Source organism: Parasteatoda tepidariorum, chromosome 5 (genome assembly GCF_043381705.1).
Source record: "Parasteatoda tepidariorum isolate YZ-2023 chromosome 5, CAS_Ptep_4.0, whole genome shotgun sequence".
Lineage (NCBI taxonomy): Eukaryota > Metazoa > Arthropoda > Arachnida > Araneae > Theridiidae > Parasteatoda > Parasteatoda tepidariorum.
Genome location: NC_092208.1, coordinates 8125262 through 8150937, shown reverse-complemented (window position 1 = coordinate 8150937; position 25676 = coordinate 8125262). Strand labels below are relative to the sequence as shown.

At 30.5% G+C, this 25676-nt stretch overlaps 2 protein-coding genes across 2 annotated transcripts in view; one reads left to right on the top strand and one right to left on the bottom strand.

Annotated features, from left to right (window-relative positions):
- Positions 1 to 25676, top strand: part of LOC107451097 (RAB3 GTPase activating protein subunit 1) — a 191381-nt gene that overhangs the window by 39173 nt on the left and 126532 nt on the right. The window lies entirely within an intron of this gene.
- LOC107451098 (leucine-rich repeat and fibronectin type-III domain-containing protein hattifattener) overlaps positions 1 to 25676 on the bottom strand; it is a 46897-nt gene that overhangs the window by 14455 nt on the left and 6766 nt on the right. Inside the window, exon 2 of the mRNA XM_016067088.4 lies at positions 175 to 687. Coding sequence (XP_015922574.1) covers positions 175 to 664 — 490 coding nt within the window. The 5' untranslated portion in view covers positions 665 to 687. The remainder of the gene's footprint in view (positions 1 to 174; positions 688 to 25676) is intronic.

Here is a 25676-nt window from a genome sequence, read left to right as displayed (position 1 = left end):
CCACTGCGGGACGTCAACTTAAAAAAATAAAACTCGAATTTTTTTTTCTGCTAGCACATAAGATATCTGTTGCTCGAATTTCACGATATGACTAGTACAGTTGTAAGTTTACGTTCCGTGTTCTATGTTTAGTCAGAAAAACTTTTTTCCTACTTAAATTAGAGAAATAATTACCTTTAAAGGCATCATCCTGTACTTTACGTATCACATTATGAGACAGGTCCAGAAATTGTAGAGAATTCAGACTTCTCATTCCTTCCACGGGTATCTCCCTCAGCAGGTTGTCCTGGAGGTTAAGACTGGTGAGCGTTTCTTTCAGTCCGAAGAACGCTCCAACTTCAATATCTCGTATTTTACTCTTCGAAAGATGCAGGCTCTGTATTCTGAGGTCTTCGAAGCTGCCATTGCGCAGCACTTCGATTGTGGCATTGCTTACGTACAGTAAATCGATGGGGATGTTGCTTACCGAACCTCTGAGAGTAGACATGAGGAGTGTGAAATTGACTGGACTGCACTGGATGGAAATGCGCTGGCTGTTACTGTACGCACATACGCAGTCAGTGTGTAAGTTTACAAGTTCTCTGGACCAGGGACACTGGGTGTTTACCATTAATATGAAGCAACACCACGATGCGAGAAAGCATGGGTATATTCTTTTCTTCATTGCTTACTGGTTGCTGCTGAATCCTGAAATGAATACAAAAGAAGTTTATTAATTAACCGATAACTTTTACTTCATCTCTAGCAATTATTAGAAGCTTATCTAGCAATTATTCTAGAATTATTTCACCTTGGCTCCAGTTGGGCTAAGAATTGGCTCAATATGAGTTCTATATGAACATGAACTGACGGACCAATATTGGGATGTCTATATTTTTAATATTGCTAATATATAGAGCCAATATCGGTCTATATAAAGCCAATATAAGGCATATATTGGAGCATAATAAATATAAAGCATCGAGTGAATCTAAAATTTCAATATATTTGTCGCATATTTGTTGCAAAATGGCTGTAAAATATCGGGTGAATCAAACAATTCTATATAAGGCCGATATTGGTTGCAAAATGACTGTAAAATGTCGGGTGAATCTGAAATTTCTATCAAAGACCGATATTTGTTGCAAAATGGCTGTAAAATATCGGGTGAATCAGACAATTCTATATAAGACCGATATTGGTTGCAAAATGGCTGTAAAATATCGGGTGAACCAGGGATTTCTAGATAATGCCAACATCGGAGAAATAACGGCCCTTTGAACCCTTATTGAGCCAAGATACGTGAATATTAGTCCAATGAGGGCTCAAGTTGTTTTGCTGGTAGGGTAAATAGAAAAGAAAAATCGAAAATGTTCTTGAAAATTGTATTATTACTTTAACACAATTATTACACTAGTTCCTAAACAGTGTTCCGTGGAAAGGTCACGAGGTTTCCAAAAGTTTGAACTTCATTTTAACCTGTTATGATTTTTGAAACTTGTAATTATGTTTATATCCCTTCAATATTCTAATGTTTCTTTAAGTAAATTGATACAAAAGAAGAAAAAAATCAGTGTATTTAATAAATAATGGAAAGAATATGCTTTTTTAAGAAAAAAAATGTATACTGAATTTATAAAAAATGTATACCGTGATGTGCATGATCTTTCAGACGGAAATTGTTTTTCATGATTTTCATTTTCCTTGAAATGTTTACGTTCTTTTTTTTTTTTGTCCTATGGCAATGGCTTTTATAAGAATAAAACACGTGCAATAAAGCATTAAAAGTAAACGTGTGACTTAAAATAACTATTACGTCTCTTTGGTGTATATAAACAAAGTTTCCTACTTCACTAAAAGAAACCTTCTTTTCATACCATATTGCTTTACTTTCAATGCATTATCATTCCAACTGGCTATTTGATATCTAAGTTTCGTGACTATAAACAACTTCCAGCTATCCCCCGTTTGATCTTTTGCCTGCGGTGACTTAATTTCATTCGAATATCAACTTCCAACCATTCTGTTTAATTTGATTTCTTTTCTTCCATGGCCTTTCTTTTATTGGCATTTTGGCGGTCAGTCACCGTGAAATCGCACGCACTTTCGCCAAATCACTGCTATTAGCGAATATATCTCGCTTTCACCTCATCTTCAATGACCACCAGAAAAACCTTTTCCTTTCTTTTGGATCTTCTGTTTTTGATCGTGATGCAAAGGTGAGGGTTTGGTTTTTTATCTTTTTGTGTATGTATTTCCTTTCGAATTCTGCATCTGCCTCCTCCCCCATTCCTCAAGAAAATGATGGATATGAGAACATTACACCTCTTCTCCATGTTGACGTGAACTTCCGCCAAGATTCAGAAGTTTTTAGAGCAGAAGTTTTTAGAGTATCATTCATCCCTTCTTGTTTACACTTGTCTTTTCAATTAAAGTGTATGCTTGTTTTTCCTATTAAATGCGCAATACATCTCCTCTCCGTTTCTCATGAATGTGATGTATTGATATGCATAGTATTAATAAATGTCTTTTGAATTGTGTTTTAATAGCTTTTTCTTAAATTTTATACTATTTAAGAATTTTAACATCGATGTTATTTTTCGTCCTTTCTTTCTCACCCTTCCTTTTTGTTTGGTTAATGGTAATTATGGTTAAAAGTATCGATATTATGGTTCAAGGTTGAACCAATTCTCGAAATTGATTGCGAAAGATAAAATGGTTCAAACGGAACGTAAATATCGTTAAACTTAATACCTTATGAAAGTTGCAGCAAATTTTGCGCGATATTATGTTACCAATGTTATAGTTCAACGTTAAACTGAATTCTCTACGTTTTTCTCTAGATTTCTAGAAAATTAATTGTATTCTTAAATTAATTAACTTCATATGAATGTGTCTAATTAGCTACGTATCCTTCAGATTAAAATATTTTTGATTGCCCATTTGTTATAAATTCTGCGTAGTTTTAGGTATTAATTTTTTTGCTTTAATTGTCAAAAGCATTTAACTTGTGTTCAATAGTTGAATAGAATAAATAAAAGATTCCAAGTCAATCAAAGCATCGTTTAACCATGTGAATCATATTAAATGTGTAGAAAATAAAGCTTCGTGTACTAGAAAATAAAAAATAATAATTTTTTTTTAAAATTTAATTAATCTCGTACTAATATATGTGTCGAATTAACAATATATCCATCATATTCAAAAGCTTTGTGAAAGATTCATTTGTAAAAAATTCCATTTATTTTTAGACATTAGTTATCAAAAGAAGTATTTAGCTGATTTTCAATAGTTGAATGGAGTAAATAATAAAAGATTCCAAGTCAATGAAAATGAATGCGCTTTTAATCACTCAAATATGATTGGATCTGTGTATAGAAAAAAAAATTTCCAGTTTCACTTTCTAGAAATCGTTTCTAAATTGAACGTAATTTTTCCTTAAAATTATGCTAATTCAGTCCCCAAATTTAAAACATGCTCATCAAATTCAAAAAATCTTTAAAAAGTATTTAAAATTAATTTTCTGTAATAAATTCCTCGTAGTTCTGGCATTTAAATTTCTGTACTGATTTCCAAAAGCATTTAGTCTATTTCCAACCAGTGGCGTAGTTTTGGAGAGGGTTTGGGGGTATGTATTATCGGTCATCTCCTTCTAATACATACATACATACATACATACATACATACATACATACATACATACATACATACATACNTTTATATTATATATATATATGTATTAGAAGGAGATGACCGATAACCTCCTCGAACATACATTAAAACTACGTCACTGTTTCCAACAGTAAAAAAAATATTGAAAGATTCCTACTTAACCCTTTCCTTTCGCTCCCGTGTGGTTTCGCCCTCTATTTCTCGCTCCCATGATATTTCCGGACTGAAGTGTTCAGTAGTAACGCGCCAATAAGAATAAAACTAATTCATTTCTTTTGTCTGGAAAACATTTTATTTATCATTTTGCACACTAGATGGCAGTACCAGGATATTTTTTAGGTAATTGTAGATAGTTTATTTTAAACTAGATGTCAGCACTAATCAAATACGTGTATTTGTGATATGTGATAAGAAATAGGCACTTTTATGACCGTTTTCTTGAAAATTAACCGATCGTTGAGGGGTTAATGAAAGCACTTTCAATCATGCAAATCAGACTAGAATTCTAAAGGGGAAAAAAAGAACCCTTCTAGTTTTATTTTGTTGAAAAGGAAATCATTTTCTGTTAATTAAATTAACCTCCTGCTAATTCATGTGTCAAATTAAATACATGTTCATCAGTTTCAAGACTTATTGAGTGCTCCTTTGTATTAAATTCTACGTGGTTTTTCAGTATTCATATTAGTTGCCAAAGGCATTTAGCTCATTTTCAAAAGATTGAATGGAATAAATAACGTAAAGATTCCAAGGCAAATGAAAGCTCTTCCAATCATGCAAATCAGAGTGTATTAAAAGTGAGTGTTAAACGCACTCCAGCGTATCTGCCTCGTTTGTTCCTTCATTAGCAGAAACAAACATTTCCACTCTTCTTGGGAGTAGCTTTGTTTTGAATTACAAAAGGGGGGCACCTTTGACCACTAAAGTCCGCGCATTCAGACATGCTTCAACAACTATGAGGAAGTTCTCTCTGACTTGCCGGAACCGATCCTCAACACCGTTACATTTTAGCTAAGATTCAAAAAAGATGTTTGTGGAATTATTCTTCCCGCTCGGTCAGACAATGGATTTAGAAACGGCTGAACGGACCGCCGGCAGCCAGTGATGCGCCGAAGCCTGGTCAATGCCCAGCCACGGAAGTTAAAGTTTAAAGCACACCATCCCAGCGATGTATTCTTTATCGGCATGCTGCCGCAATGTTGTGTGAGAAACTTCCAACTGCTGTTGCGTTTTTTTTTTGTAGCTGGTGACTCGTTTTGTCTGCCAAGAAAAGAAAAAAAAGAAGTCACTATCATTAAAAGAGAGTTTGTACCGCAAATCTTTTTCGGTGTTGAGGGTGTTATTAGGTACGCTTTTGTTCGAATTTTCTCAATCCAATTCCATCGTGTTTAGGTGTAATATGTAATTATCCTTGCTTTAAGCGTTTGTAAATGTGTGAAATCTTTTCTGCCATCGAACGGAAGCTTCTGTCATTAACCGTAGAATGTTCACCCACGCTGTTGTACTTCGCTTAGTAATTCGATGAATAGCAACCTTTTACTTTTTATTTCTAACAGCTCTGAATGCCAGTTTTTACTTTTTGTGAATAGTTGTTTATTTTTTAAAAATAATCTACGACAGTCTAAACTTTTTTCTTGGCAGCAGCCACCTTTCAAGCTTCTTCATTTTTTAGAGTTGAGTTGTTAGTTTCATTGACTAAATCCATGAATGTAGCACAGGAATCCATGAATGTAGCACATTTTTAAAAAGTGCTTAAAGGTGCTTATTTTTGATTTACGTTTTTTAAAAGCCCTTAAAGGTAGTTTTTTTAAAATTTTATTCGGGGTTTGTAAAAAGTGCGTACTTTCTATCTCTCAAAAAGAGATTTTTTTTTCTTTGCCGTATCGATTGTCGTTCTAAATTACAAAAAAATGCATGGTTCGCACTATTTTCTCTGCAATATTCATCAGAAACTAGTTATTTTATGATGATTATGTAAAGTTTTTGAAAATGTTTCTAAATTATATTGATTTTATGCTTATAAATTAAGAACTTTTAAATGATAGAAAGAAAATAATTTTTATAACTGCACAGATCCTAATTATGATTGTTTTTTTTGGAAAGTGATGCGAAATATTTTTTGAGTGCTTAAAAAATACTTAAAAAGTTTTTTTTTTTTGTTGAAAAATCTTGCTACGCACACTGCAGCAATCCTTTTCTACGCATGCACAGAATGTATTCATATAAGAATATATTAACAAACTGCAACGACCTCGGTTTCTGATCCGTTGCCTGCCACACAAGTGACACATGTTTATAATCTTAATGATTGATAACAGCGCCCTCTATAGGCGAAGAAGAAATTCGTAATAAGAGATTTGAACTAAGTTTTGGCATTCGCTGTGAACTTCTAGAAACGTTGTTTTACACTATGAGAGAAGTTTTAATTAACTTTTGGTGTCAGGAGTGAGCTAGGATAACAGATTTTTAAAAGAGATTTTTGGTGTTAGCAATAATAAACTTGAGAACTACAGTTTAACTTTTATTAATCGAGGAGTTCAAATAAATTTGGTGTTTGCAGAGAACTTCGAGAATAACAGTTTTACACTTAAAATTTCAATTTCTCAAAGGGCTCAGACAGCAGGGTTGCCACAGGCGACTAAATGCGACTTTTATTTGCTTGAAAAGGATGAAAAGCAACTATTTTTAGGAAAAGCAGGCTATTGGAAGATTTTTCTGTACTCCTAGCGATGTTTCTTTCTTTTATTTTTATTTTTAAAAAAGCTTAAATTGGGTTGACAGACAACCTGAGGCCCAAGGGAGCTTCTGAACACGGCTCTTTAAAAAAAAAAAAAAAAAAAAAAATTGAATTGCATATTTGAGTCATCACTTTTTAATGCCCTCAATTTGCGCAGATTCCATTGTAAGTCTATTTTGTTTCTTGATCGCCTTTTCAACAGTTATTGCTACGAAATTCTCCATGATTTTGAAAAACCCAATTTTTAATACTATATTACGATGCTTGGATTTTGAATTTGAGAAATCATTTTTCGTAATATATATGTGTATATATATATTTGCTAAATCAATATTGATAAAAGGAAAAAAAAATTAAAAAAATTACGTTTTTTTTAATGAAAAAATATTTTTTTTGAATGAATTCTAGTAATTAAAAGTATTCAATTTTCTGCAAATATACAAATTATTTTTCTATAAAAATTTAGTGCTAGAACACTAACGTTTATATAAGAAGTATCATACTAAGTTGACTAAATGGATCATGGTATATGGCAAATAATTTAATAAAATTTTAGTCATCTTATTGAAAATTTTTTGTTCTTATTTAGGCAACCATTTTCGTATTTTTTGGCAACCATTTTCATGTTTTAGGCTACTAAAAGCAACTATTTTCTTCTTTTTTTTTTTAATCTTGATGTTGAAATTAAACTTTTTAAAACATGGTTTTCTCTAGAACTATTTATAAAGAAAGAACAGAAGAAAGAATAGAGAAAGAATTAAACTTCTTAAAACATGGTTTTCTCTAGAACTATTTATAAAGAAAGAACAGAAGAAAGAATAGAATATCTAATGATTTGCTGTCCAAAATGCTTCAACAAACTTTTGGTGTAAGTTAATTTCGAGAACGACGGTTTTACACTAGGTATCTTATTTTTAAGAAGTTTCTATATGATAGCAACCTTTTTTTTTTCTTTCCGCAAATGGTGCTAACCAGCTTTTGGGGCTGACTTTAACTTCAAAATCCATATTTTGCATTTTAATTTAATTTATTTCTATATCATTTATTTATTTATAACTTAAAATAACCCATTGTGCAGCTCTAGTGCGGTGTAAATAAAGTACCTACCCTATTTATTCAGTTTTTCCCGTACTAGTTTTAAACAATATTAACTTCTTTGCACAAGTAAAAGAGACAGAGCCCTGGTGGCTCAGGGGTTAGAGCGTTTGCCTTCCAATAAGGTGAACCGGGTTCGAATCCCAGCTCTGGCTGGTCTATACGAATTCCACACCCGGCTTGCACCGACCATAGTGCTGACGTAAAATATCCTCAGTGGTAAACGGATCATAGATTAGAGTCCCCTTGTCGTCAGGCTAATTCGTGGGAGGTTTTCATGGTTTTCTCTCTTCATGTAACGCAAATGCGGGTTAGTTCCATCAAAAAGTCTTTCATGAAGGCAAAATTCCCCGCAATACTTGATTCAGGAGTTCCCTTGTCTTCTGGATTGGGTTCGAAATTACAAGGCTACGGAGTTGCTCATTGGTAGTCGTAAACTCAAAATTGAGTCTACTGTTCAAAGCAACGTTTATAAAATAAGAACTCTATGTAATATAACTGAATAAAATTCAGAAAATACTGAATATAACTGAATAAAGTTATACATGTTTAAAATTTGATTCTGACTGTTTATTTATTTATTTAAATTAGATTTTTAAATTTGTGATAAAATTTTTTGAGCAAAATGGTCGCATATTGCGCCCCAAATCATCAAACAAATTTCTGTAAATAAAATAAATTATACAGCTATTATGTTTTTTATTTTTTAAAAATTTTTTTTTTTAAAATTATTTTTCAACATCTAATTCTGAGAACAATTAAAATCGGTAGAGTTAGCTTTTAAATGCTATACAATGCTCGATGGTTTGTTAACATTGAAATTTAGATACTGAATTCTTATATTATCTTAGAATTCCCACGACGTTAAAAATGGCCTACGCATTTAATTGACAGATTAAAATCGAAACTTCTTTAAAGAGGTAAAATAAAAATGAAAGCGAATTAAATATCTTAGGAACATTGTTGCATAACCGGAACAGTTTTATTCATTGATAAGCATGTAAAATTTTTATTCCATATGCAACATAAAAAAGAACGACTCAAATATTAATAAAAGAAAAGCTTTCGACTTCTGTGAGCGACTTGACCGTGTGCACGAAGATTGACCTTTCAGCTACTTTCACTTTTTTTGTGCTCAAAATAGTAAGGGTTGGGAAGGAGGGGTGGACGTGCTCAGAATGGTGAAGTGCTCACAGTGTCGAACTGTTGAATCGTGCATAGCAGTCATGCAAGCGACGCGGATGTTTTGATGGAAGTTGAGGCCCTCACCTGAAGAAATTTTTTTCTTCCTTTTTTGCCTTCATTTTTTTTTTATGTTCGAATCGAATGTCTTTATTTATTTGTTCTTTTGAACTTTATGGGTGGGAATATCACTGAGAGGGTTTTAGTTCAGTTGCGACATTCTTTTTAGCGTGTTTTTTAGAGAAAGATTTTACGAGTAAAAGTTTAGGGCACACTTTAACCGTAAAATTTAATACTTATGTCGAAACCATTTTTATTTCGTTCTTTTTATGTTTGACATGTTTAAAAAGCAAACTGTCCTCTTAACAAAACAATCCTCTGTACTCGACTCAATTCAACTTAAAAATGGGTACATGAGTAAAATTCCGTCGACTAGGAAGTTGGTGCGAATTCAGCTTGATGGATACCAAATCGTTTCATATTGTAACCAGTGCATATTTGATGTACAGTCCCTGACCAAATTATTCGATGCACTAATTAAATTCTATGTAAAATCTTAATTATCAGGTGATGAACAGGCTTTATTGTTTTTGCGCGATTGAAACCGGTTTGCACTTCTTTACGTTCGTGTATCAATGGGTTAAATTAGACGATATATAATATAAATTTGACGATTGAATAAATTAGACGATATATTATATAAGTATAGAAAAAGGCAGTGCGGTACACTGTTAGAAATATTGATTTATATCTTACTAATATTTTTTTCAAAATACAAATGTCTGCAAGAAGATATAAATTTTCTGGCTCATAGAATCCTGCAAATTTGCAACTTCAGTAAACCGAATTAATCCTTACGTGCTGGTTACTTTTTTCTACATTTAATTATGCGATTCTATGGTTTAAACGGAACTTAAACATGGCTTAACTTTACATCTTATTGAGATTCTATCTACATTGCACGATAGTGTGGTTCAAATTACAGGTTCAACTATTGGAGCAATATTGTTCGAAATATTGGAGCATTCTGTTGTTAAATTTGCAGTAATTCTAATAAGGAGTTAATTTGAACCACATTACTGTGCTAATTAATAAGCTCATGAATAATAAACTTTTAACATCATGTTTGAAGTATTAGCATGCATGATAGTATGATGATGATATAAAGTACCAATAACAATTTTCTGAAAATGTACCAAAATTGCTTTAATCTGGATTCTCAGTAGTTAATTTATACAGGGGCGTCGAAGAAAGAGATTATTTTAGGGACTGGACAAAGTCTATCGACGGTTCTGTTTGAGATGCATCTTTTTAAAGTTAATTAAAGACAAAAAAAAGTTTTTACCATTGAAAGAAGCATTCAAAGTTACAGCATCTTTTAAAACTCAAAACGGGGAAAAAACAATGTTTTATATCGTGTTTTAACACTAGAAAAACTGAAACTTAGTATATACCTATATTGCCCAAAAGCAGTCAAAATAGACGACTGCACTGTGAAAGAATAACTAATGTATAAAGAAATTTGTTTAAAATTAATTTGTAATATTTTTTATATTATTTACAGTTATATAACAAGCCATTAGCAAATATTAACAATAAGAAAAAGTATATGTTGTGCAAAAAGTCACAAAATTCTAAAAGAAATTTTGTCATTATATACATCATTTTTTTCCTAATTGAAATTAAAAAGCAGTCTAAATGACTTTCTTGAGCAATCTAGTAATTTATTATTATAAATTAAATCAAAATAGAGCATTTGGGAATGGTGCCATGTGCTGCTTCCCGAAGTTAATATCATCTAATAGTGGGAAATATTTAGACGATTGTAAGTTGTTTCTGTTAAATTGATTTTGATTTAAAACAAAATGCAAATAATTACCATACTTTTTAATTTCTTATTCCGCATTCTAAAGATTTTCTGTGATTAGCGTGAATGTAGTGGTTAGATAGATAATAATTCACTTTTAAATAAAAGTTTGCGGAATTACGTGGGAAAAAGTTCTTAATTGGTTCAAGCGCAGACGATTAGTGTCCCAGTTTCAAGTGCAATTCCCAATTTGTCGCGTCATATCATCTTCTTATTTACAAGTATTTCGGTTTAGTTATGCAGTGTGGCATGACTAATGGATAATGATTATGATACGTAAAAAAAATTCTAATTATCGAAACTTGAATAGAAAATTCACCATGTTTCGAAAAAAAAGGAAGATATGAGGTCGAAAACTATTCAATGTCCACAGCGTATTCGCCTTGACCGTAACCTACATCTCTTATAATATCGCCGAAAGTTAATTTTTCTTTTCTGTTTGGAATTCCATTAGGATTGATGAGGAATCGGGTTAAGACTTTGGAACAAAAGAAACAAAATACTTATCGTCTGCAGAGGATTGGTAAAAAAGAAGAAGAGAAGATTTTGTGTGGAAGTAAACAAAAGCCATTGCTGGGGTCTCGCCGATTTCTGAAAGAGAGGGTGAAGTTCTTTGTTCTGCTGGCTTCGTGTTTGCGTTTCTAATTTGTTTTGGGGTTTTAAATCCTCACTGGCCGTTAATCCTTGTATTTTTAAGACGTCCACTTGCATAAAAACTTGTTTCGGATGTTAAGACTGTTCACTGTTGCCATTATGGAAGTCAGGACATTGTTCTCTTTGTTCTTTATTATTCATAACCTCATCGAGTATTCTACTTGGGGAATATTACGTTCAGTTGTCCTGTTCGTTGTTACAGTACGATGATGAATATGAGACTTGAATTATATCACTTTTGCTTATCTTGTACGTTTTGTGAATCCCTACTTTAGACTATGAATATTCAACATTGTTACGTTAAGCTGGCAACATTTTTCATTGTTTTCTTGCAAAGAATTTTGTTTTCAGTTTGCACCTACTGTTTAATTATGCAGTAGTCATTGTAAACAAATTTGTTTTTCGTGACTCGAATCTCGCGGAGTGACTTTTAAAATTAATGTGCGTAATGAAGTGTTTCTGTCAAAATTTAATTAATTAGCTGGAGTGCTGCGATTCTATGCAATGAAATCGTTTGTTACTGGGAAAATGAATGTAGGGATGGGGTATTTAATTGCTATGAATAAATGAAACGATTATTCTGTCAGAAATTTCAAAAGAACACTAAAATTTCAAAAGAACAATTAAGACATAATAACTAAAACTTAAAAAATCAAAATATTCTTTATTTTGGTTGACGATTTGATGATTTATACTTTAAATGCTATGATAATGTATTGGTACTATGTTTTTTGCTAAAAGTGATGCTTTTCGAAAATTAGACGCAAAAAAGTTTGAAAAAAAAATTGAATATAATTTGAAATAGCAATTGGAATTTCTTAAGGAATTGTCCGTCCATAGTAAATGATGCTTTTTTATTTATTTTTATTTTTTTGTATTATTGAAATTGTGAAAAAAATAATTCTAACTACGAGAATTTTATAAAATGTTATGTTAGACAAAAAGTGATTCACTATATTTATTTGCAGTTTATAACTGATGATTAGAATTGGCAATATACAGCCTGCTTTAATTCTGCGATACGCAATTAAAGCATTGCTCGATTGTTTTAGTTTTAAACTTTGGAAGTAAATATCGTTATTAATATATAATAACAGAGTGCGTAGCGTTTTTAAAAAGTGCTTAAAGGCGCTTTTTTCGATTTTCGTCTTTTTAAAGCCCTTAAAGGTGTTTTTTTCATAGGGTGTTTTTAAAAAGTGCTTAATTTTCCCTTTTCCAAAATGAGATTTTTTTCTTTTCCATGTTGATTTTCGCTACGAATTATGCAAAACGACATTGTTTACATTGTAAGAACAGTTTAAAAAATCGGTCTTTTTCATACAAAACTGAAAAATGAACTTGGTAGTACAGTGGGGCTTCAGAACTATGGGAACTTGCTTTGGGGGAAAGATGAGTTAAAATGGAAGTAAATAAAAACTGATTTCACATATAAAGAATAAGATGATTGTTAAGTTTTTTTTTTTAATAAGATAATTTGTTTTTGCATTTTTATTTTCAATAATTAAACAAATTAAGGGATTGGATAAATTGCAATTTGACACATTTTTATTTATAGTTATTTAATATTTTCAACCCCAAAACTTGGGTTTCAACAATAATTTTTAATACAAAAAGAGTTATGTTAAAATAATGCAAAAACATAATTAATGGAACACTTGTAATTTTACATATATGTTAATTCAAAATTATTTCATATTTATAATAGCTAAAAATTATCCTTAGTTCAAAATTGTGGGTTTTTGACAATTTGCAAAAACTATGTCAAAAGGTTTTTTTTTGACATGACGGTTAAAACCGGATTAAATCACCAAAATTTGCCAACCCTGAATAATTATGATATATTTTTAAAGTGCTTAAAAATATTTTCTGAGTGCTTGAAAAGTGCTTAAAAAGTACGTATTTTTTGTTGAAAAATTTGGCCGCGCACCCTGAATAAATTTTTAAATATTTTCAAACTAAAAAAAAGAACTCTTTAATTACCAATACAATAACTCCGAAAGTTTCGGACAAAATATTATTTCAAAGGAATATTTTAAATTTGTATTTGTTTTGTTGTATCTTGTAAACTAACAGGATCACATAGTCGTATACCTACAGTAGCACAAAACAGTTTTTTCATTGGTGTCAAGGAACTTTGAATTTTTATTTTATTTGCGAAACGGTATTAAGAAACAAAACTTCATCCTTACTCTAATTTTTACTTATTCATTTTAATATTTTGTAGTATTTATTTTATCTCGGAAAGGCTTCACGTCACTTTTTCTTTAATAACAGCCTTTTGTTGTTTGTTTTTAACTGTCCACCTTATTTCAATTGTGTCTTGTCATTGTTCTTTTTTAAACAGCAGTTTCCAATTATTTTAACAATGTAAGTAAATGTGTCGCTTAAAAGTGCAGTGGGTCGACGAGACCTTTCTGTAAACTGAGTTAAAACACGCGATTATTCCATACAATTGGTAGTTGCTGCAATACTTATTCAAATAATGGGCATTGGCTTCCTTTTGATGGTTGGCGACATTTGCATATCCGCTCTTTAAGTAAATTCTTAAATTATAATAGTTTGTGTAGAATATAATTGTAATAAGGTTTATAAAGATCATGCTTCAGTTATAAATGAAACCATTGTTATTCATTTGTTACTTTTGCTTAAAAAAGAACGATTCCTTTTGGCTGGTATTTTTATTTGCATTTTTGAATAATGTGACAATTGAAAAGAGCTATGTATTTTAACGATTTTTTAAAAAAATATTTAATAATCGTTCTGTAATCGTTTTGACGACTCCTAAGGTTCGAAAAGATTTATTTTAGTACATTAAATTCTCTCGTGGGCGACCATAAAATGGTCATTAATGGAAGTTGGCGTTCTTAGGGGTTAATTGACTTCAAAATGTTATCGAAGGTACATGATTTTTCGCAAACGATTTTAATTTTTGTCAGTGTCGTTTTCTCGGTGTGGAAATGCCACTTGTGTTGGCGTCATGAAAACCGATCGACGAATAAAAATGAACGGTTTATAAAATTACTTTATAAAATTCACCAATATAAGGTTTTGTAAAACGATAATTGCCACATACAATTGGAGGAAATTAGTAATTTTGTTCCATTTTAGTACCTTTTATCATAGTGTTTTTTTCGGTTAAGAAACCCTAAATGAACCATTTTCTTTTGGCGGTATTATACAAAATGTTCATTAGCAACTTTAAATATACAAACATCAAAAAGAAAAGGAAAAATTTTAAAAAAATGGAATGGGAAGAATGAAATATTTCATATTAAGAATTCGGTGTATGCATATGCTAAACTGAATAAAATAAATAAATTTATGGTTTTCAAAAAATAACTGTTATAAACGTTATTCTTTATTCTTGAGTTTAGTTATTTTATTTTAAATCGAAAAGCTCCATGAGAAGTACTTATTTATACATGCATATCTTTTTCATAATTTGTCCGATTTATTGTTATTAAAAAAATATTTCTTAAATTTTGCTGCTTTTTTTCCATTTTCATTAACAGGGTGCGTAGCGTTTTTAAAAAGTGCTTAAGGGTGTTTATTTTTGATTTACGTTTTTTAAGAACCCTTAAAGGTGCTTTTTTTTTATTCGGCGTTTGTAAAAAGTGCTTAATTTTCTATCTTTAAATAAGAGATTTTTTTTCTTTGCCGTATCGATTGTCGTTCTAAATTACAAAAAAGTGCATGATTTTCACCATTTTCTCTGCAACATTTATCAGAAACTAGTTATTTTTTCATGATTATGTAAAGTTTTTGAATTTTATAGATTTTATGTTTATAAATTAAGAACTTTAAACAATAGAAAAAAAATTTTATTACTGCACAGATCCTAATTATGATTTTTTTTTTCGGAAAGTGATTAGAAATATTTTTTGAGTGCTTAAAAAATACTTAAAATGTGCTTATTTTTGGTTGAAAAATCTGGCTACGCACCCTGATAAAATATTTCCCATAAGCAATTGAAATATTAAACAAATTATAGATTATCGAATGGATATAAACATAATTATTAATGGTAAAAAGAAATATAAAACTTCCGGTATCCCCGTAATCTTTCTCCGGAAGTCTATGCGCCCGCAGAACACCTTTTGGGTATCGCTGCCCTATCTTAGAATCTTTTAAAACTTGACTAAACACCAAGCTTTGAAATTTAAATAAGTATCTGTCAAATAAAGAACAATTCAAAAGCGTTTAAATATGCAAATTTGTAACATCCAATAACTTAGTCTCTATCATAAGTCAACACATAACAATCCTTACTGTCACTCTGACGAAAAAAATAGCAGCTTCAAAAATCCGTTCGTAATCTCTCCACGCTCCAATCAGTTATTTGATAAAATTGCGTGTTTTCTGATAAGCCTTTTCCAACTGACAGATTCCGGCGTGTTTAAAAAATTGTTGAAAGTTTTCGATCTCTGGTTGTTTCGCGCCAAATCTATGGAAATAATGCGCGAAACCGCTTAGGCGAAGATAAAAGAGAGAGTGGTTGGCTATCCATTGGAGTAGTTCATTCACCTGACAAACGACGTCCACTGCATGCTTAACGAATGATGCGCATTCTTTTCTGATCCCCCAATCCACACCTCCCCTCATCTTTTCGATTATTGCTTATAATCGAAAGTTTTAACTCTTTTTTCTATGTGGTTTTATTGTACTTTAGAAGAGATGATGTTTACACCTGATTTCATCTAACTGTTAAATTGAAGGATTTTCTTGAAAAGATTTTTATTTTTTACTTTTATTTAATCGCTTACAGAAAAACATTTTTATTTTTATTTTTATTTATTTTTTTTTTTTTTAATAGAGAAATTATGTTTAATGATTGAAGCTTGAATTTTTTAAAAATATTTTTTTTTTTAATGTATTATCATCAGCAGAGATGATTGTGCTCCTGAAAAAATCCGGATTTCCGGTTTTTTCAATCCGGAAATCCAAGGTTTGGAAGTTTCAAGAAATCATCGATAATATTCATGTATAAAAATTCTTGCATGTTTTATTTAAAAATATTAGAACTAGAATTTATACTTGGCATCTCTTTCATTTGTAAATATTTTTTTCTGGTAGAATAATAAATGTGATTAGAGATAAAAGTAAACGTATACATAATTATTCATTTAAATTATGCTGCATACAATTCATTTAGAATTTCATGCTTTGAAAATATCAATGATTATAATTTATAAAGACGATAATTTTTTGAAATGTGTCGTTAATGATTTTACTGAAGGAAATTTCAGGATTTTTGAGTTTGGCTCATAATCACCCCCTGCATCAGGTTAACTCGGTCTCGAAGGACCGTCAATTAAAAGTTATTATTATAAATTACAAATTATTATTATAAATTAAAAGTTATTATTATGAATTATAAGAAATGAAAAATTATTTATAGACATTCACTGGTCCGTTTTCATGCTGGTGTTAGATTTTTTTTAAAAACAATAAAAGTTTATTTATACATAAAAAATATTACTTTGGAACTTTATTGAAAAAATTAAAAATTTCAAAAGAAGTTTCAAGCAATTTTTTTAAGTAGTTTTCTTACTTATTAAAAGAAAGCACTAAATGATAAAGGTTTTTTTCACAAATTTCATTTTGTATAAGATTTATTAAAAAGAGACATCGGTATTGTTGGAAATCATCCCCCATAAAAGCATATTTTTTTTCGCTTGTTTTCTTTTCTTATACAATCATATTTCGGTGTATGAACGTTTATTGTGAGGTATTATCATTTGTTATTTAATTTTGTCTTGTGATACAAAATAATATATGTACAAAACCCCTTATCATTTTGAGTTTCTTATAAAAAAAAATATAAAATAAAAAACTACTCAGAAAATTGCTTAAAACTTTTTAAATTTTTAAGATATTCAAATCGAACTTTTTTCATTGGTTGCCAAATATGATTTACAAGCAATATTAGGAGAAGTTTTTTTCCCCTCCTAATATTGTTTGTAAATCGTTTTATATTGTATTATTCGTTATATATTAAATAATATTGATTGTAATCGAAAAAAAACAACTTTTTACCGAATGTAAAAGAACTACTTTAATTACTTATATATATATTACACAATTTTCTAAAATTTTTTTTAAAATTTTAAAGCAAAAATTTTGTAAATTTATTTTAAAGTGCTCTAAAACTTTTGTTAAATTTTATTGAATATTGTTATAGCGAAAAACGCAAGACAAAAAAATTATTATATATTTTTTCAAAATGTCTATATCTTCATTAATATTTAAGCTAGGTTTAAGAAATTTTGTACCATTATTGCATATAATAACCAAAATAATTGTTACAAAGTTACAAATTTGTGACTACATTTTTTGGCATAGGCTGTTTAAAAACACTTTTGCCTCTTTAAATTTATTGTCGTTATATCAAATCTCTAAAAGCTTTAAACTTACTCGTTCGTGTATCAATTGGTTAACATTGTCATGCAATACGTTAAAAATAAATACAAATAGGAAGTATATAAAAAAATCTTCTGAATAAAACCCCATTATATGTATGTTTAAATATAAAAGTATCGCATATAAACTCGTGCAAAACATGTCATTATTAAGAAACTACAGTGCGTCTAATAATTTGTTCTAATTATTATAATATAATACCTGATATAATAAATATTCTATATTTATATAATATATCGTCTAATTTGTCCAATCGTCGAATTTATATTATATATCGTCCAATTTAACCAATTGGGTATAATATAGCCTACGTCACAGGTTGTGTTGTTCCTACTAAATTTAACCCATGAACGGCATTTTCTGCGAGCCTAACTTCAAGCCACAAATAAACAAACGAAGTGTTCGATCGTTTAAATAGCTGCTCGCCAGATTTTATTGCATTATAAAGAAAAGTTATTGAAACTAAATACAACTAAATAAACAACAACAACTAAAACAAATAACAACAACTACTAATAACAATAACTAAATAAACAACAACTAAATTCCATTCGTTTAGCATTGCGTCATATGTTGTTCCTACTAAATCGAAGTAGTTGTGTTTTTTTCATATTATACCCAATTGGAATAAGAACGTAAACAAGTGCGTTCAAGCCAATTTCAGTCGCTTAAAACAATAAAGCTGTATAATATCACCTGATAATTCAACAGATTTTACATAGAATCTTATAGTGCGTCTAATAATTTGACCAGAGACGGAGTCTGTGTATGTATATAAACATATTTTATGGGAACTTTTTTCCAGAAAGGGAGATAAAATCGCTTTTATATGAGTTAATATGCTACCTAATCCACATTGTTGATCTCTCTCTATGTTATGTTGTAATTCTCGAGACAAGCCGCAATTTAAGTCTTCTCCATACATGAAACCATCATCATTTCGTTAATTTGCCGTATGGCGTGGACTAGCCAAAGCAGCGATTGGGTCGATTTTATAGATCACTTGATACCTCTAAAACAAGCGTATTTATCATACTTGGTTGGATGATTTCTTCCCGCGCTTTCTCTCCAAAGATATATCGCTTGTAAAAAAAAAAACGATGATATATCGATACAAATCAAGCAATTGTGGATGGAAGAAATGTGGCGAATTGTTTTGACCTTTTGCTAAATCTATATGTTGTTGTGAGGATAGCATACTGATGAATGATCGCATTCCGCATGTGCTTGACCTTTGACTTCATTTGTTGGAGAGTGTTTTACTCTCCATGACAGCTTTGTTAATATTTCGTTATCAAATGCTATATATTTTAAGGGATGTCTGTTTAACATGGTGCGTAGCTTTTTTAAAAAGGGCTTGAAGGTGCGTTTTTTCAATTTTCGTTTTTTAAAGGTTTTTAAAGGTTCTTTTATTATTGAGTGTTTTCAAAAACTGTTTTCACTATTCATTCAAACACAATGCATTTCGTCCTACCGTCGGTCCATAGCGTATGAAAGCGCCAATCATTTTGCATGTTTGATGAAATATTTGCGAGTCCGCATGTGCGTCTGCTGAGCTGGGTTCAGTGAGATTATTGCACTCTCATTATGCAACTTTGTTGCATTTTGCAAGATATTCTTGATTTAAGACTTCATTTTCCACTCTCTGAAATCGAACCGCAAGATCTCTCCATCTTTTTATGGTGGCTAATAATATCAAGAAAAGATTTCTTTGTCTGAAACTAGTTATTTTATCATTATCTTGTAAGTTCTTTGAAAACTATTTTTCATTTTGTTATTGTATATAGTGCTTAAAAATATTTTTTTAGTGCTTAAAAAGTACTTAAGAAGTGCTTATTTTTTGTTGAAAAATTTGGCTACGCATCCTGTTTAAGTTTCCTACATTAAACAGTTTAAGGATTGTTTTATCTAGAAATCTAAGTGCACGTAACTCCATTACGCTTACGGCCATAAAATAATTTACGCGACTTTCCGCTAATCGGAGGAATTCTGTAAGTTTACTTTTACCGATTCGCTCGGAAATCTGTTTTTATTCTTCGCCAATCGCAGATCAGGATTTTCGAATCACACATCCCTTTGAAATTCATACGACTCACGAATTCATCGGTATTCATATTGCTGCGATTTTCAAGCTACTGATTTCATTGACAACGATTTATGAATCAAACGTCGCGAGTTGCGTTCACGCGGTTTTTAACAGTGCACTTTGTGTTTATGACATCTAATCATAAGTTTTTTTTAAATTTTTTTTTTTTATAACCGCCGTTGGATAGCCCATCTAATTTTGAGTTTCATTACGACTACCAATGTTAAATACCTTACCCTTGTAATTTTGAACATAATCCAGAAGACAAGGGAACTCCTGAATCATGTGTTGTAAGAAATTCGCCTTCGTGGAGGATTTTTTTTGTTGATGGAACTAACCGCACTTGCGTAACATGGAGAGGAAAACCACGAAAACCTCCAATGGTTAACTTGACGGCAAGGGGACTCTAACCCATGTCTGAGACCATGCTCTAATCCGTGTCTGAGACCATGCTCTAACCATGGACTCTAACCCATCTTTCTACCACTGAGGATATTTTGCATCAGCACTGTGGCTGGTGCGAGCAGGGGGCGTAATTCTTATCGACCTGCCATCGCTTGGATTCGAGTCCGGTTTACCTCATTGGGAGGCGAACGCTCTTTCCTCTCAGCCATCATGGCTCTTGTTACGAGTTTAGTAATTTTACTATTTCACTTGCTAACAATGCATAACCATAACCTTATATTCTCAGGGGATAGAGCGTCCGCCTTTCATTGAGGTGAACTAGGTTCGAATCTCAGCGATGGCTGGTTGATACGAATCCGCATCCGGCTTCCATGAACCACAGTGCTGACGTGAAATATCCTCAGTGGTAGATGGATCATGGGTTAGAGTTCCTTTGCCGCCAGGCTATCCGTGGGAGGTTCTTGTGGTCTTCCTCTCCATGTAACGCAAAGTTAGTTTAATCAATATAGCAAATTCCACGAAGGCAAAATTGCTCCCAAATCTTAATCCAGAAGCTCCCTTGTCTTCTGGATTGGGTTCAAAATTACAAGGCTATGGAGTTGAACGTTGGAACTCGTTGAACAACCGACCCAAAAATTGGGTCGGTTGTTCAATGACGGTTATAGAAAACCTTATATTGCATATTAATCAGTATCAGTTTATCAGTATCGGAAGAGTATGATTTGTACCTTGATTTTTTTTTAAAAAAAAGTCATGAAATCTGTCTAAATCAGATGGTGGTTCTAAATATTCGATCTAAAGATCTACATTTTGAAAAAAACACCTTATTTTATCTAACAATCCAAAAATACAATTTTTTGAGAGCATTTTTTTCTCTCTAATCTATCATCTCACTTTCCGGGCTTTATCACCATCAGTCTGTATTCTCGTGGTAAACAAAGCGTGAAAAACTATTATTATAACTATTGTTTATAGTAAAAACTGTTTGTTTCGTTTGAATGTTTTCAAATAGGATCTAGTTTTCCGCATCGGTAATCAATGTATGAGATGATTGGTTAACTATTTTAAAATTAATCACTCAATAGTTTGAATGCCGTCTTTTAATGCAGCGGCTCCGTGGAACGATTACAAAGGTTCCGAAACTTAGGATTTATTTTTTTTAACCAGCTATAATTATATTCAATCAGTAATCCGTTATTTGTTGAATATTTCGTTTGTTTATATCGACTTATTTATTTAAAGTGGCAATGAAAAAAGGTAGCTAAATTTAAAAATTTGTTTATAATAATATATTTAAGTTATAAAAAGGATACGTATTAAAAAAAAATAACTGTAAGTATTTCTTTCCAAGCTTTTCAATTCAAAATGAAATAACTAAATTCAAGATTAAAAAATCATATTTCTCTGATGATCTTTCTCAACATTTATAAGTTTTTTTTGTTGAAAATCTTACTTTAGCTAGCTTACTTTAATTCATTTTCAGCTTATGCATACATCAAGAACAAATTTATAATTCTAATTTTATATATTTAAAATGATTAAGTCCTTTTTTTCCCTTAAAGTTTCAAAAAACAGTTTTTTTTTCTCTCTCTTTTCTTTCAAATTTTAAAAAATGTATTGTGCATTAAGCGTATGTGTTTTTAATTATATTCAACACTATTTGAACTTAAAATAGAACAAAATTTTTTTCATACAAACTGTCAACAAATACAAAACGATATTTAAAAGTGTTGCCAAACAAGAAAGATAAAAGAAGTAAAATAAAGAGCCAATGAAAAAAAGTAGCTAAATTTAAAAATTTGTTGATAATAATATATTTAATAAATTATGAAAAATGTATTGTACATAAGCGTATGTGTTTTTAATTATATACAACACTCTTTAAACTCAACATAGAACAAAGCTTTTTTCATACAAACTGTCAACAAATACAAAACGATATCTAAAGGTGTTGCCAAACGAGAAGGATAAAAGAAGTAAACTAAATGAAATAAACTTATTAACGCAGGTTATGCACTTGGCGTCCGGAACATCAAAAATGCAATAATGTAAGTCTACACATTCTGTACTCATGTGATTCTTTTAGTACATCCAATGATGTCTAGCTCATCGACACACATACGCCTATGTACAACACTCTTTAAACTCAACATAGAACAGAACTTCTTTCATACAAACTGTGAACAAATACAAAACGATCTTTAAAAGTGTTGCCAAACAAGAAAGATAAAAGAAGTAAAATAAAGAGCCAATGAAAAAAAGTAGCTAAATTTAAAAATTTGTTTATAATTATATATTTAATAAATTATGAAAAATGTATTGTACATAAGCGTATGTGTTTTTAATTATATACAACACTCTTTAAATTCAACATAGAACAAAGCTTTCTTCATACAAACTGTCAACAAATACAAAACGATATCTAAAGGTGTTGCCAAACAGGAAAGATAAAAGAAGTAAACTAAATAAAATAAACTTATTAACGCAGGTTATGCACGTGGCGTCCGAAACGTAATGTAAATTTACACTTTCTGTACTGATGTTATTCTTTTAGTATAAACAATGATGCCGTCTACCTTATCGACTCACACTTTCAATTTAGCTGGAGGGACCCACTCTTAAGGAACGAAAAGCAGCGTTCGTCAATTAACGACGACTGTTTTAACAGTGACTGCCCCTAAACTGTCTCAGCTGCCAACTTGTTAAGTATTGGCGATAATTTTTCACCGGTAATGAAAGTTCCACGGGCAAATAACCTTTATGGTATTTAAAACGTGTGTCTGATGGTTGACAAGTCTGCCCGGTGAATAATGATTCTATGTGAACCAATTGCATAGCGAGTTTTTTTTCTCGCGTTGAGCAATATTTTGTTTATGCGCCATGGTTCATAATTGCTTTTAGGATATTATTATATTCCGTGTTTTTAATATATCCCTTAATTGTTTTCATTGAAAATGTGGAATGGGATTTTTTTTTCCTGCGCGTTTGCAGTTAATAACCCTGGTCATTTTTACTTAGTGAACGGCAAATTTCTGAGGGTGAAAAAAAAAAAATTTAGCGGCTAATTTAAACCAAAACTTTTTTTAAAAAAGTATACTTTTATGAAAAATGATATGATATTCAGATCTGAAATATAAGTTTATTTGGGAAAACCTGGAAAAAATTATAAAATAATAGGAAAATAGTCAAATTTTGGGAAATTTTTTTAATTTTTTTAAAAGTTCGTTTTTATGAAAATTTCAATTTTGTTTTTTATTTAAATCCCTTTCCAAGCAAATGAGTCATGTCTTTTGATGCAGCAATTTTAGGTTAATGGAAAGACGTCTATTGAGACTTTATCAACTTATTTACTTAGATGCAACGATTATTTTAGTTGTAATTTTGATTTGTTTTTCGTACTAAATTCTCTCTAGTAGCTAACATTAAACTAGCTCTCTCGTAAAATCTGAAAATGTTAACAAAAATAAAAAGTGATAGTGAATCGCAAATAATTAAAACAAGAGATGAGTTCAGCAAAAACTATGCTAGCATAGCTGGATTTTGCCATTTTCTCCTGACCTACCATTTAAAAAGAAATTCTACTGGTTTTAGTACAATATAGAAAATTCTTGAAAATTGAGTAAGTTTTCTAAGAAAAATCCCTATTGAAATAGAATTTTTGCACAGATTTTTGCTTGTTTGGATATTTAAATAAGTATTAGTATTACAAAATGAAGCAAGCCTTATTTATAGAAATCAGTTTGAAACCTTTTTTGTTTTGTTCTAAAATGTTCAGTTTATTTTTATGCAGAACTCCCTTTTTTAATTTATTTAATAAATATAACAATTTATTTCAAAAATATTATCATCAAATTTTAAGCAATAGCTTCTTTAATATTTTTTTTTTATATTTAGGGTTTTTCATTCTATTACCTAGTCACAATTCGAAATTAATTTATTTGTTGCAATCTTTTTTGTACAAATCAAATTTTGTTTAAAAAAAATATATCTGTAAATAATAATAATATTTTTAATAATTTTATGGGAAAAAAAATCTCGCCTAAAAGTTCAATTCATAGGTTTGATGCTCGTGTTTACCTCGTTTCAAAACAGTTTATGAAACTTTATAACAGTTTATGAAACTTCATAACAGTTTATGAAACTTAGTGTCCGCAGTTCATTGAAATGAAATTTTCTTTTTATGATTCCTGTTTATTATAATTCCGATTATTATTTCTTTATTATGATTTCCTATTCAAGGTTTTTGAATTTATGATATTTTTCTTAAAACTAAATAAAACTTAAACAGCCCAAATTAAATTTACAATAACTTATGTTAATTAATGATGTGTGAGTATATTTATTAGTGACAAAATTGCAGAAAACGGGTATTGTATTAAAATTGCAATTAATTTTCTAAAAGTGATCGTGGCATTTTCTAAGCTCACAAAAATCCTTCGATGGAGTAAACTGTTGAAAAACAAAATGAAAATCGAGGGAATATTTTGAGTTATCGATTAGATGAATTAATTAATATGATTTCTAATTAGAAAATTCCTGTGTGTGTTGTGTGTTACTCGCCTTTTATTATTATTATTATTATTGCTTGCCGGATGAGAAGGTAGATTTTTTGAAACGTTTAGTATACTTTGACGTGCGCTGACAAAACAGTAAGTTTATATACAGTATCTATACAGTACCGGAATGTTACTCTTTTTTTACTTAAGTTGTATTTTTAAATTAAACACTATTTTTTTAGAGTAGATATTGTAAGATATTCTTGCTAAGCATTTTTTTTTTATGTGAGAAAAGTGAAGTTTAATTAATTTATTGACTTATAAATATTTTGAAAAATTTTCATTTTTTTTCATATTTTGCCTCAACATCATGCCAATACATTTGATCAAAGTTAGTTTTACGTAGTATCCTAGTTTAACCTTAAGTCCAAGATCACGAAAGAGATCTTTGAATTTGAGCATGTGTGATGATCGGGGACCATAAAACGGCAATAAGCAATTTTTTCTTTCATGTCTGAACACGAATGCAATGAAACCATGAACATAATCTCTTCTGGAACTAATTCTGTTTCGAAAATGTGTACCGCATGCAAGAATAACAAATAAAGCGTTTCATATCTCTGCCCGCTTCAATAAGTTCTTGTTCTAAGGTATTAATTTACCTAAAAATTCACTTTCGCGTTTTTTTTTTCTCTTGTATTTCTTTTTCTTTTCTTCCAAGTTTATTGCTGAGAACCCTGTAAAAATCACTGTAAGTTTTCGGGTAATTTGTTACAATCTGATCGGTATAAAGTGATGAATATGTAACGCATTGTAGTGTGTGAGAAAAAATGTAAGGTTTCTCCATTTTGTTCTTTACTTTGCAAAGCGAGTCCAATTGAATGTAATCTGGTTGTCGTGGTTATTTCACGGCTTATTGATTTTAACTAGATCTATATCGCGAAGTTGTTATACTAGATATTAAATGTAATAAAGTAAGAATTTCAAACACCACGTGACTTAAAAAGGAGAAATTGATTGTATTATTTGTCGGTCCCAGGGAATCACATACGATTATGAGTGATGTGCTAGGAGAAAAAAAAAAAA